The following is a 15,061-nucleotide window of genomic DNA, read 5'->3' on the forward strand; positions in this document are numbered from 1 at the left end:
GCAGGACTCTGATCTATTATAGAAGTACTTAAAACGTACGCAAAAGGACTGAGATACACAGCTAAACTTAGATCCGCGGTAGGGCTCATCTCTGAGGTTGGATTCAGATCCATGGTAGGGTGTAGATCCGTCGTAGGATGTATTTAGATTCTGGGTAGGACTCAATTTAAAAAAAACAGCATTACGTCTGTGGTAGGACTGAAATCCACGGTAGGAGTCGGATCGATGGTTTGTCTCAGATGCATGGTTGGAATCAGATCTATGATGGGATTCAGATATACGATTTACATCCGTTGTCCTCTAAAGATGGACCTAGATCAGTGGTAGGATTCAAATCTATGGAAGGACTCAGATCCATGGCAGAGCGTAGATCCGTGGTAGGATGTATTTAGATTCTTGGTAGGACTCAATAACGTAACAGCATTACATCTGTGGTAGGACTCAAATCCATAATGGGATTTAAATCTATGATGGGATTCAGATATATGATTTACATCCGTTGTCCTTTCTAGAAGGACCTAGATCCGTGGTAGGATTCAAATCCACGGTTTGAGTCAGATCAATGGTTTGGCTCAGCCCTAGGGTAGGATTCAGATCCCTTGAATAACTCTGATCTATCATAGAAGTACTTAGATCCGTGATAGACACATATACGCAAAAGGACTGAGATGCACAGTTGAACTTAGATCCGCGGTAGGACTCATCTCATCGTTAGATTCAGATCCGTGGTAGGATGTATTTAGATTCTTTGTAGGACTCAATTACATAATAGCATTACGTCTGTGGTAGGACTCAAATCCATGATAGGACTCAAATCCATGGAAGGACTCAAATCCATGATGGGATTCAGATATATGATTTACATCCGTTGTCCTTCATAGAAGGACCTAGATCAGTGGTAGGTTTCATATCTTGGGTAGAACGCAGATGCATGGGATTCAGATATATGATATGATTTACATCAGCGGTAAGACTGAGATGTTTAGAAGGACTTAGATCCTTAGGACGTAGGATTCAGATCTAGGTAGGATTAAGATCGAAGCATTTAGAATAGTTATAGTTATCTGCATAGTTTGAGCATACCATTGAATACTCTCTAATTTGTCTAACCGTTTCTTGGTTTGAAAGGACCATACCCTTGCTCGGGGGTCCCACTAAAGTGGTAAACGTCTAAGACCTGTCCCACTTCTGGCTTTCCTCCCACTTAAGCTGGCGGCCGCGATGGAACAGACTTATTGTTCATGTAAACATAACTCACTCACTCGCATTCACAGGAGTACAACGCAGTGCTGTACTTCAAATGCAGGCCATCGCCTATCAAACGAGCCCTATTCGGAAGTAATTGCTAACAACATGTCCGCTGTGTCACTACAAGGAGGCGTTGAGGCCACGCCATTAAGTGGTGAGGAAACATTACTTTCTAAGAAATCGAGAATGTGGACGGTGCTCCTTAACGAAGAATGATACTTACATATACGTAGATTACATTACAATGAGTCAGTGAGAATGGTCAAACGCCGCCTATATCAAAATTAGTCGGCCCAGTCGTCTAAGGCGCCGCGATTCTTTGAGGAGAATCGCATCCCTTGGATACACCAGAAACCTATGATTGTGGGTTCGAATCCTGGTTCGCCCCGATTATGTTTCTAGGTTTGTCTGCACCATACCCGTGCTCGTGGGTTTCTCCAAAGTGGTAAACGTCTGCGACCTGCATCACTTCGGGCTTTCCTCCCACATTAAGCTGACACGCCGTGATATAACTAGAATACTGTTAAAAGCGGCGTTAAACCCAACCCACTCACTCACATCTTCCCGAGGCAAGGGAGATAACTGGCCCGGGAAGATGTACGACAGTGGCCTGTAAACAGACCAGGCAAACACATGTTCAACCATTTTTCGCAGTCCGCGGCACCAGAAGATCTCTGAATACCATGGTGTTAAAGGTTTAGATCAGTGTTTACACGGTATCTGTCCTGTCTATAAGAAACAAAGTCTTTATGATTTAAAAGTGCCATTAGAAAGGCAATATTTTATGTCAGAGCTTGTAATTAACAAAACTTCAGTCTAATATTGACCTTCATAAAACACACAGATATATACATATGTAAGCAACACATATCTTCAGTAATGTTTTCTTAAAGACAGACTCTGTACACCTCTCAGTCAAATGCGGAACATACAATAACACGACATTTGTGTAATAGCTGTCATTCTGTGTGTTATGAACTCATTTCTCCGATGTCAGGACATGGCCATGTACCTGTTACTTCTATAGGCTTTCTTTGTTTTGTGTGTTTGGTTGGTTGGTTGGTTATTTGAGGTCGCACACAGTAACGTACGTTTCCAGCGTTGATCTGTTAATATTCGAGTCAAACAAGTTATTCCTAACAGAAGGAAAGATCCACGCCGTCAAGGTACAAAGTTTCACAATCAACAAAGTCAGCGAGCCTGGCCACCCGATCCATTTAGTAACCCATGATATGTATAGAATACTGAGAATCTTTTCCAGTGGGTGAGTGAGTGGGTGGTCGAGTGAGGGAGTGAGCTAGATGAGTTTTACGCCGCCTTTAGCAATATATCTGCAATATCACGGCGCGATGCATCAGAAATTGGCTTCACACATTGTACCGATGTGGGGAATCGAAAACGGGCATTTGGCGTGACGAGCGAAAGGGATTACCCACGGACCCTTTCTAGGCCAGAATACCCTTGGGGAAAGCTAAATGAACAGTTTAACCATACTTCAGACAACACAGACTACATTGCAATTGAGGCCTGGATGGCACCGTGTCTTGTTGTTATTGAAGGCAGTACTCCCAGCTGAGGTCTCAATAGCACCTTATGCATGGTGGCGGTGGGGGTAGCCTAGTGGTTAAAGCATTCGTTTGTCACGCCGAACACCCGGGTTCGATTCCCAATTTCGGTACAATATGTGAACATAAGTCTGGTGTCCGCAGCTGTGATACTGCTGGAATATTGCTAAAAGCGGCATAAATCCATACCGACTTACTCACTCAGTCTGCTAGTGACGATGTGTGAGTCTTTATATGCACCATCTGTCGCTCACGTTGTGATGGTGTCCGCTTCAGGGCCGCGCATCGGAAGACATCAATCAACTCCTTCCGGAAACGACGAGATGACACACTGTAGATGAATGGGTTGATCGCATTACTCATGAGGGGGGATAACTTTGCAACATCTGCTACAGCCTTTATGGCAGGCGACAAAGTATAGCCATTACTGTCAATGAGAAACACTGTCACGGCAATGAAGAAAGGGAAGTAACTGCTGAAAAACGCAACTGTTACCGCGAAGAAAATTTTCGCTGACGTCTTCTGAGATCTCATGGTGCTCGGTTTAGAGCTGGTGGTGGACGGGCGCCTTGCACTCCCCAGAGATTCACGTCGAGCTAGATGCACCCTCAGAGCTCTGTACATCGACACATACAACATCGCCAATGTCGACATGACACCCATGAACACCAAGCCAAGGGTCGACATGAAGGACCAAAATAGGGGACCACTGCTTTTAGTAAAGTAGCACTGAGTGATGTTCATCTCCACCCCGTTGACTTCAAATAGTATATCTTTCCTCCCGTACACAAAGACGCAGGGGATCGAAAGCAAGATTCCGATGACAATGGCCATTAGACACAATCTGCGAGTCAGACTGAGGCTAATTTCTCTCTTCAAAGGTTTGCATATTTTACGATTTCTATCAAATGCAATGACAACAAGAATTATTCCCGATGCCATAGCTGTCATAATTGCAACAAAGGACGCTCCTTGACACAGTTGAGGGAAATCGTCACGGCTCTCGTCAAAGGTGATCACCAGAAACAGGGGAATGGTGATGCTTGCGTTGATGAGATCCAGGCATGCAAGCACCTCGATGAACAGGCTGAAGTTGGAACGCCTCCACCGGAAGTGGTAGATATATATGACAAGGCTGTTGCCAAATATGGCAAGGAAGAACATGAACAAAAGAAATAGTATCTCTCCACCGTGTTTTTTAAACATATATTCGGGTGTTCCAGTTGTACAGGGTGTCGTGTTCATGGGCGACATCGTGAGGTCGGTGTTCCCGTTGATCCAAGACATCGTTGATGATAAATTGAGCTCGGAGGGTGTCATATTGCCAAAGGTAATTCCTGTCTGCATTACGGTGTTGTGCACGGTTCCCCTGTTGCCTGAAACCAGAAATGCCTGTTCAAAATATGCTCAACAGTTTACCTGTAATTAAAGAGTAAATGTAGTTAAACCGACAGACAGACAGACAAACAGTCAGAAAGACAGGCAGACAGACAGACAGACAGACATACAGGCAGGCAGGCAGGCGGGAAGGTAGGGAGGCAGGCAGGCAGGTTGGCAGGCAGGCAGACAGGCAGACAGACAGGCAGGCAGACAGACAGACAGACAGACAGACAGACAGACAGACAGGCAGGCAGGCAGGCAGGCAGGCAGGCGGGCAGGCAGGCGGGCGGGCAGGCAGGCAGGCGGGAAGGTGAGAGGCAGGCAGGCAGGCAGGCAGGCAGGCAGGCGGGAAGGTGAGAGGCAGGCAGACAGGCAGGGAGACAGGCAGGCAGGCAGGCAGGCGGGAAGGCAGGGAGACAGGCAGGCAGGCGGGAAGGTAGGCAGGGAGACAGGCAGGCGGGAAGGCAGGGAGACAGGCAGGCAGGCAGGCAGGCAGGCAGGCAGGAAGGTAGGGAGACAGACAGACAGACAGACAGGCAGACAGGCAGGCAGGCGGGAGGTTAGGGAGGCAGGCAGGCGGGAAGGTAGGGAGGCAGGCAGACAGACAGAGAGCAATATCACGGCGGGGAAAAACCAGAAATGGGCTTCACACATTGAACCCATGTCGAGAATCGAACCCGGGTCTTCGACGTGACATACCAATGCTTTAACCACAAGGCTACCCGACCGCCCCTATCCTGCAGATAGGACCATTTGTGCTAAATCAGTGTTTTCTCATTTCTCATTGCAAAAGGTTCATTTAAACCTCCAATGTTATATATAGCAACTCTCTTAGTAGATTTCATGAGGTGGATAAATATTTCAGTTGTTAGATAATCTGTAGAATATGGATGTACTGGTATGTACTTCAGTTACATCACGACATGTCAGCTTTATGTCTGAAAGAGGCACTGGTGGCCCAGTCGTCTAAGGCTGCGCAATTCGCTGTGCAGTGTTGCGTCCCTTGGTCACGCCAGAAACCTATGCATGAATGAATATATTACATGTCTTGTTTACTTAATTACAATTTACAATGTGACACCAAAATGAACATTTTGAATTTTATTCAGGATGTATCACATTATTTCAAATTCGGTCCTTCTTTTAGACAATAGATAAAAATCCTTTATCCGGATATTTAATCTATTTTGGTAAATGTTTGTTTACATGATTCTTTAAAATGCATCCTCTGCGTTGAAATAATAACTGGAGCAATTCATGATCAGGACAGGAAGCTAATAAATAGAGGTTATCACGCGAGTGTGTTTTGGATGGTAAATATCATGCATTAGGAATAAAAATTGTATTTGACCTTTCATATTTTCAGCTTCATCCGTATATGACCGAAACGGATACAATTTCTATCCGTTGGTTTTATCCTACCGAGAACCTACCCATTATATGGTAAATTGAGTTATTACATTATATCGGTAACATTGAAAACTGACTGGCCCTGTATGCTGGTGATACTATGGTGATATTAGATTAGACTACCTCTAAAATTTATATGATAAGAAAAGATGCAATGATAATGCAAACTTCAATTTATTATAAAGATTAGTATCATAGATTAGATATTTTAATTTTAGCAAAGCAGGTAAACAGGTCTTGGGAAGCTTCTCTGATACGGATTGGAAAGTAATCCACGAAATATCCTTCCGATGTGCGGATAGACTATTGTGGTTCCAATTCGGACTAATTCTTTCCATACAACCAATTATAGCTTATCTCAGTCAAATAGGATGTGTAGACTCGCCTGTATATCGGATCAGATTCGGATTAAGAACGGCAGAATCGGGACGAATTCGGCTGGAAACGGCTAAATCGGGACGCTGCCTGAACAATATGTGATTGTTGTCGTCATTAAATACATGTTTTTACAAATTTGTGAATTTCCCGAATCACAGAGAAGATGAGACTTTTGACAAATTTTAATCGGGAATGGTCCTATCTAGGACGGCACTAAAAATCCTGAATGTGTGGCTGACCCCTCACATACTGATCTGTTCTACAAGTTGGGTGTCCTGTTCGTGGTGACCTGCAGACAAGGGCAGTCGTGTTCCCTCGTGTCACAGTGACTGTGATTCGAAAGTGATTTTGACACCAAGTGGTTTCATAAAAAAAATGATATCATTTCAACTTGCCCGGAAATGATATGTTATATTTTGATGATGGATTTAACGTCTTCCTGGAAGAATTGTTTGATGGGCATTACTTTGAAGTTGACGGATGACAAAGTAGAGGCGATGTATGGATCACAACTTCTGTATTTAATGTAAAGGCGACGTTTCGGTATAGATCCCTACACCGTTGTCAAACAAGCCTTGCGACTTCAACCAACACTCAAACAAAGCTTGGGGGCACGGGTGGCCCAGTCGTCTAAGGCGCCGCGATTCGCCTTGGGCACGCCAGAAACCTATGATTGTGGGTTCGAATCCCGATTCGCCCCGATTATGTTTCTAGGTTTGTCCGCACCATACCCGTGCTCGTGGGTTTCACCGAAGTGATAAACGTCTGCGACCTGCATCACTTCGGGCTTTCCTCCCGAATTAAGCTGACACGCCGTTATATAACTGGAATACTGTTAAAAGCGGCGTTAAACCCAACTCACTCACCACTCAGTCAAACAACTGACATAATGATCTATACCGAAACGTCGCCTTTACAGTAAATAAAGAAGTTGTTATCCATAAATTGTCTCTACTTTGTCTTGCGCTGAGTTATTCAAACTTTCTGTTTCGCAATCATTAATAATCTCTCTCAATCTCTCTCTACCTGATAGTAGTTGTAAATCTGAATTTTGTTTGTTTCTTAGTTTGTTGTTTGTTGCACTAAGCAATATTCCAGCAATATGGCGACGGTCGGTAAATACCTGAGTATGGACCACACAATCCAGTGATTGATATCATGAGCATCGATCTACGCAATTGGGATCAGATGACAAGCACCAACCAAGTCAGCGAGTCTGACCACCCAATCCCGTTAGTCGCAAACAAACATACATTTGTAGCATGGGTTGCTGAAGACCTATTCCCCGACCGGATCTTCACAGATTGTAGTCATGAGGTAAGTGATTGAGTGAATATTGTTTAAAGCCGCAGTCAGCAATATTCCAGCTTAATCACGGCGGCCTGCGGGGCTTATAACAGGCCTCTTGTAACCTATGCGTGTCATGTGATTTGGTCAGTCTCTTTGACCCTGTTTGATTGTGTATCGTCATACCCCGAATCAATCACTGGTTTGTCTGGTCCATATTCGATTATTTACAGGATGTCGTCATTAAGTTGTAATATTGCTTAGTGCGGCGTTAAAACCAACAAATATTATACACTAGCTAAAATCGTGCGTTGGTGATTTGAGGCACAGTGAGTAGGTGAATGCTGTGTAACACTCAGTCAGTAATAGTTAGGCTATACAACGGTTATCTGTAAGTACTCGAGCCTCGACCAAACCAATGACTGAAAGCGTGAGCATCGGTCCACGCCATTAATGTACAAACACAGATCAGGACGACAAACACTGACTGAAAAAACATTAATGTTATTCTAGGTACGATGGTACGCAATTTGCCAAGTCAGCCTAATCAGCTTGTCCAACTTCGGTTCTCGCGCCTAGCAACATAATTGTGAGAAACTGTTCTTGACCGTATCGCCACCAGTCTTATAAAGGTCTCGACATCCTCGAAGATCCGGGTTAGAATAGATCTCCAGCAACCCAAGCTTGCCGTAAAAGGCGACTATGCTTGTCGTAAGAGGCGACTAACGGGATCGGGTTGACCAGACAATCCAGTTATTGATATCATGAGCATCTATCCACACACTTGGGACACGATGACATGCATCAACCAAGTTAGCCTGACCACCCTATCCCGTTAGTCGCCTCTTGCAAGCATGGGTTCCTAAAGACCAATTCTAACCCGGATCTACTCTGGTTATTATTTCCAAAGAAACATGTGTCGGGGCAGCTTACCCAACATTCCATGTACGACGTCAGATAACTTGTTGCAGAACAAAAACTTTATTTCTTTTTTTTCAAATCTTGCACTTACTGGCCCGGATTTCTTTCAAAATCCGTCAAACAAGAAATATAAAAAATTCCAAATCGGGAATAAGAAGACAAAAAAACACTCACATTTATATTATACATTGATACTGCATGTACATTTCTAAGTCATTATGCAATATATATTTGAATAAATATTAAATTGAAATTTCAGTTGTAAAGACTGTACGTTCTATAATAACCGACACACAAGGACATAGATTATATAGGACTCGCTTTAACACGCTGGATTGTCAGTTTTGAAGTTACAGACATGTTCAGGTCAGTGACAATGAGATGCTTTTCCTTATTACACTTTCACGTTCTGGACTTTTGACACGATGAACACAAGTATAGCTTAAATGAGAACTAGGAAAGAAAATACTTTTTTAAGGTTCAAGAGTAAATCTAACTGCAAGTACTGTGTACGAGCCAGCCGGTTACCCAAGACGATCTGTTTGCTTCATGTTACCACACTATCGTTACATACGTCTTGCCCATGTTGAAACATTTTTAAAAGTCTACATGAAAATCTAAGATCAACCTTTTTGACACATTTTGCCTTACCTATAGATAATTTTGTGTTGCATGTTTTGAAAAGACTAGTTATTCTAATTCTCATTCCTATAAACACATCTGATATCAAAACGTTTATTAAAACTTGGTTATTTCTTATATACTGATGGAAATTAATAAGGGAACATTTAGTTTTAGAGACAGTAAATTGATATGCCATCATGGGCTCCCAGCCTTGTCTACCAAATACACATTGGAAACAATGCACACATCTCAACATTTGATTCTGACGTGTTGAATTTGTATGCACACTATTTCAAATGTACTGACAGTAAAGCTTATTTCCCTATATATTTCAGTGTTCCCTTATTTCTTTCCATCAGTATATTAAGAAAACCCTACGGGCCGAAAAAGCCCTTATATCCTTATTGCAATAAACTGCATAATCTGACAACGTAATTCTCGATTTGTCAGCTGTTAACACAACCTATATGAATTCCGCCCTCCATGTAGCCATGCTGTCGGAGCTACTATAATCCAATGTGACAAGGAACGTGATGCTTTTGTTTAAGCTTCTGCTCATCATATACTCATCCCACGAGATCAGGGTCGAGGGTTTACAGTTAACAGGAATACCAGCACAATAGAATTTTGCTTATGTTCAAATATAACTTGAATTCTAACAACGTGAAAGTAAACTCAGAATATGACTACATTTATATACTTACAGTGTAGCGACTTGTTTGCAGGGACGGACACATCTGTTGTGTGGGGCACGGCCTCGTGAAAACCGGATCATGCTGATGAGGCTTTGTAAACGGATGTATGTGTAGTTTAGATAACACAGTTCCTGGTATCAACTATAATGTCTTCCTTTGCATCCTCCCTTTGTTTTAGCCAATACCCTCTCGATATTCACTGCTTGTTCAATTAGTGTACACTGGCTGTCATCTTGTCTTTTTTTCTTTTGGGGGCACGGGATCGAGGTCTAATGGGGAGGCGGGTCGTTTGCAGAGATGCGTTCCTTACTCGTGCCTGAATCCGAATATCGATTGTTGGGATCCCAGATTATGATTATTATTCTTTGTTACCTCACTCACCTCACTCACTCACTCACTCACTCACTCACTCACACATGCATTTCCGCTTTCAGTGAAAAGGAAGCCTTGCACAAGATCGTTGACGCCGGTTTAGACAGATATATATGTATGTAGGACCCTATTGTCTACAAAACTGGAATATTGCCAAAGGGCGTGAACCCAAACACACACACTCACTTTTAAAATTTTACAGCCACATTTCGGGAGAGTACACTGACGTTCACACTTTGTTCACGGGGATTCGAACCCGAGGCTTCGGCGTGATGAGTCAACGCTCTGACCACCGCAAATTTAAATCGCGATGGTTTTTAGGTGTCTTAGTGGTTAAAGCATTGGCTCCAATTCCTTACATGTTAAAAAGTGTAACTTCAATAATTGGTGGCTTCTAATACATGTATGCAGAAACTATTGCTATACCACACTCATCCCTTTTAATAATAGTTTGTATATAATTTAATAATATGCAAGATAATATCATGAATATATATATATGAAATTAGTACGATGAATGAAAAAAACCTCGAATTGTTCAGTTGTAGCGTGTGAAGATACCGGAAGAAGCGCTCGTAAAATATTCCTCCCCAGTGCTTAATACAAGATAAATACAATAATTGTGAGAATTGGTCTTTGGAAACGCTCAAAAATAAGCAATTGCGCCAAGGTTATCACACGTGCAAACAAGTTACGATTTAACAGATTCCGTAAGAGAAGTAAGTATGATTGTCTCTCAAGGATTAACACCCGTCTTCGACACGATATCAAGGCTAAAATGGGTTGTCTCCCTTCACCTGTTTCCTTCTCGAAATGGACAAAACCAGCATTTTCAAACACAACATATTCACACAGAACTGCATATTCGAACGAGTTCCTTAAATACTTATTCAGATGTTTCCTTTTATTTCATTCGAATTAAATTTTATATTCAATAGATTGATTTTCTATAATACATGTAATAAAAAACATTCTAAAAAGAAATATGTATAGTATAAAATTGCGTTTGCAATTCTGACAAGCGATTATACATCTGTGACGTCATCCAAATTGTTTCAAAGAGCCTTTTTGGTGGGTGGGTGAGGGGCGGGGGGGGATTAACCTTTCTACAGAATATCCCGTTGTCTCATCAATGTTCCATAGAAACATGCCTGGTCTTCCAGAGAGTAATACCTGTAGAGAATGTTTGAAATATTTCGATTGAGTGAGTATGGTTCTACGCCGCTTTAAGCAAAATACCACGGCGGAGGACACCAAAAATAGACTTCAGACATTGTACCCATGTGGGGGATCGAACCCGTGTCTTCGACGCTGACCTGTTTTGAGATATAATTCGCTATTGAACACAGTCTACTTAACACACATTACAATTCTAGCTCGGGCTGAAGGGTGTAATATCAAACAATAAATGTTACCTCGTGAGTAATGAGTACTGACACTTATAGAGAGAGAATATAACATCTCATGCTGCTATACTGAAGAGTGTGATCGAGATCAGTATTAAATTTACATCAGGGCATTCGATTGAACACAGAAAAAAATATGTGAAACCGACGAACCCGGGTACAACGACACCTCGTTAATCCGGACTATATCCTTCCAAGTTTAACTGTTCCGGATTAACGATTTCTTTGATTTTAATTGAATTATTTACTTTTTTTCCATTTCAGGGGGTGTTGACGATGATGAATCACTGCGCTTATGGGGTTTTTTCAAATACGTCAGATTGAATATATTACGTCCGTTTCATGGGAAGTGTGTTTTAAATACATAATAATATACATTGAATGATGATGTTGAGGACATGCGCGATTCGCTTCTTACGACAAGAAAATAATTATCAAACAGAATCTTTTCTTGATATATACAATCTTGATGTTAAATGTAGCTAAGTCAACGTATTTTTCACAGATTTGTTTGGGTGCGCGTTAGAGAATGATACCTCGATATGGGGGTGTTTGTGTATTCCGGGTTCCTCATACACGTGCCTATGCTCGCTTGGCTCGTCCACGAATAATCCAGGAATAAGAACCAACAATTGGAAAGATAGCATTTTTGTTTAAAAATATTGTAATTCCATGTTTAGTCAGGTTTTTTATACTTATACTGTTTATTTTGGTAAATGTAGACCAACGGTCCATGTTTACATTCGATTACGTGACGTATAGAATACATACAACATATTTATATAAAAGAGTTCACAAGATGGAAGAAGAATATCCTCAGAACTATTTTACGTAGGAGAAGGATGAAAGTGTGGCTTTTTTATCTCGTGAGTGGATCCAGCTGCAGCCGAGTTAATATGTCAAGGAAGATAATTTGTTATAGATTTTCCGATTAAAATTGTGTGTTAACTTTTGGAGATGATAACTGTTGAATTAATTCCAGTTATATTTTATTTCATCTTGGAGTACAAATTCCAGTTATATGCTACTTTGGCCAACATCAGCACATCATAGATCATGCCATGCCAGGGTACCTAGCGACGTGCATGTATTACATTTTAGTTGGGCCAATTACATTTTTCTTTAGATTTAGATGTATTTAAACAAAATAATTCATTGTCGTACCAGCTCTTTCAGTATGACGGGACAATGGCTAAAAACAATGATAATATTTGTACCGTAAATGCGTATAGTTTTACGCCGTATTGTTTATTGTTTTTAAACAGCAAAGTCCCAGTGCGGTAACCCGGAAAGCGATTGTCCATGTGGGGAATCGAAAACACGCCGAACGCTGTAGCCATCATACTACTCCACCGCTATTTGAACATTTGAAGATTACACGACTGGTGATGCATTGTCCACACGTTACTATTCAATCTGCTACATATGTTGTATTGTTCAGATGGTACGCATCCAATAGCAATAGTAGGAGCCATGCGTAAGACCAGCGTATACTTTCCATGCACTTCCTTATTTGTTAAACCTTAAAACATCCATGATCACTTAGTCTTCTTTATAGGTCTTCAGCAACCCATGCTTGCCGTAAGAGGTGACTATGCTTGTCGTAAAAGGCGACTAACGGGATTGGGTGGTCAGGCTCTCTGACTTGGTTGATGCATGTCATCGTATCCCAATTGCGTGGATGTCATGATGTCAATCACTGTATTTCTGGTCCAGACTCGATTATTTACAGACCGCCGTCATATAGCTGTAATATTGCTGAGTGCGGCGTTAAACAACAAACAAACAAACAAATCATGGTGACCAACCATTTGATATTCAGCGTGTGGAGGTTCTTATGGTGTCGCGGTGTCGGGGGGTGGGGAGTGAGGGTTGTCAGAAAGAATATTTCTTCATGGAAAAAAAAAATTCTTTTAAAAAATTTCCGACCCCCCATGCATGACCTGTCCCTCAGCAAAATGGTATCACATGTAACCAAGTCGTCTAAGTCGATGCAAGTCACGTTGCAGAGTTGTTCCCCCGGGGATGCTGATTTCCTATTCGTCCGAGATATTACCTTTTTCATCGATGTAAACAATGAAACAAGAAATGGCCCTCGCTTGCATTGCTATAGCATATGGTAACATCAGCTCCGAGGGGGCATGTGTCGCTGTGTCGAGCTGTGTACCCAAGGTGTATCAGAGACCTATGTTGGTGGGTTTGAACCCATGATTCGCCCTGATTATGTTTCTTGGTTTGTCTTTATCATACCTGTGACCGTGGGTTTGAACCCATGATTCGCCGTGATTATGTTTCTTGGTTTGTCTATACCATACCTGTGACCGTGGGTTTGAACCCATGATTCGCCGTGATTATGTTTCTTAGTTTGTCTTTATCATACCTGTGGCCATGGGTTTGAACCCATGATTCGCCCTGATTATGTTTCTTGGTTTGTCTATATCATACTTGTGACCGTAGGTTTGAACCCATGATTCGCCGTGATTATGTTTCTTGGTTTGTCTTTATCATACCTGTGACCATGGATTTGAACCCATGATTCGCCGTAATTATGTTTCTTGGTTTGTCTATATCATATCTGTGAACGTGGGTTTCATTCGGACACTGAACTTGTCCGTATTAACACATTTTCGGATTAACAAATATCATGGCCATGGAGTGAAGTCACTTTGTGAAAGAGAGAGATATAGAGGGAGAGATAGAAATCTTCTAACGCGAAATATATGAATATATGTGATACAAAGAGAAATTTACAAGGAGATTATCATCATCAGTTTGTATTAGGATCAAAACGTTATATTAAGAGGGCCTAACTACAAAGTACTGGGGGAAAAAATCATTCGTATATTACTGTATTCCGGGTAAAACATTAGACGTGATATCACCATCTGTAACATGGTTGTAGTTTAAGCATGTGGTATTTCCTGTTTCGGGAGTTTGGGAAAAGCTGGCAGCTCTGACATGCAAATCATGACAATTACACCAAATATTGTTAATACTCGGGTACGTTTGATGCTTTTATTGCAACCAGATATTTCTCTGGCGTGATTTGAACCTTGAAATCTGATTAGTAATTGAAGGATTTCGACTCTCTGATATCGTTGAAGCACTCTTGTTGGTACATGTTTTCATATCTTTGTTCAAACAGCAACTAGGATAGGTATTTATTTCCGACATCGTGGGAAAGCTAGACATATCAGTGCAATTGAAATACTGTTCAAAGCGCCGTTAAACCCGACTTACTCACTCACTCACTCACTCACTCAGTGTATCGTGGTTCCAGTATATTTGTTTTTGATACCAATGATGCACGACTCTCTGTTAAATATATCTGCAAATGTATCTTCAAGTCTTTATTGCATGTATTACTGCAATATTTTTAGGTGACCGAATGTTGTTTTTAAGCTTTTGTTTAGCTTAACCTGTTTTGTTCCGGAAAACGAACCTCAACCCCTGTAAAATATGTTGCGGAAAATTCAGTGTAAAATGCCTCAAAGCATTGAGAAATTATTCAGACTTGAATAGGAAAAATGATAGTTGACAGCATGAATATCAGTGTCATGGAATTAAAGAGATCACGCATATTAATCACCGGATCCTCTGATGTTTCATTGGTACTGGTAACTGGTTCCTTGGAATCCTCAAAGTGAAAAACTTGGCTGGCGGTTGAGCCATTGAAAAGGACTCTTGTGATGCCTGATATGGTAACATTGTACCCTGCATCTCTATTGTAGTTGCCCAGACTTTTTAACCGGATCTTTCCGTTGACAAGTCAATA

At 41.6% G+C, this 15,061-nt stretch overlaps 1 protein-coding gene across 1 annotated transcript; it reads right to left on the minus strand.

Moving 5' to 3' along the window:
* Positions 1 to 1,998: 1,998 nt before the first annotated feature.
* LOC124117215 (rhodopsin, GQ-coupled-like) lies at positions 1,999 to 9,919 on the minus strand. The gene is made up of 2 exons (XM_046478985.2): positions 9,518 to 9,919; positions 1,999 to 4,189 (listed from the first exon to the last, which is right to left on the minus strand). Exon 2 carries the CDS (start codon positions 4,158 to 4,160, stop codon positions 3,015 to 3,017), a length of 1,146 nt encoding a protein of 381 aa, XP_046334941.2. The 5' UTR covers positions 4,161 to 4,189; positions 9,518 to 9,919; the 3' UTR covers positions 1,999 to 3,014.
* Between the last annotated feature and the right edge of the window lie 5,142 nt (positions 9,920 to 15,061).

This window comes from Haliotis rufescens, unplaced genomic scaffold, assembly GCF_023055435.1.
Source record: "Haliotis rufescens isolate VD_foot unplaced genomic scaffold, xgHalRufe1.0.p SCAF_17, whole genome shotgun sequence".
Classification (NCBI taxonomy): domain Eukaryota; kingdom Metazoa; phylum Mollusca; class Gastropoda; order Lepetellida; family Haliotidae; genus Haliotis; species Haliotis rufescens.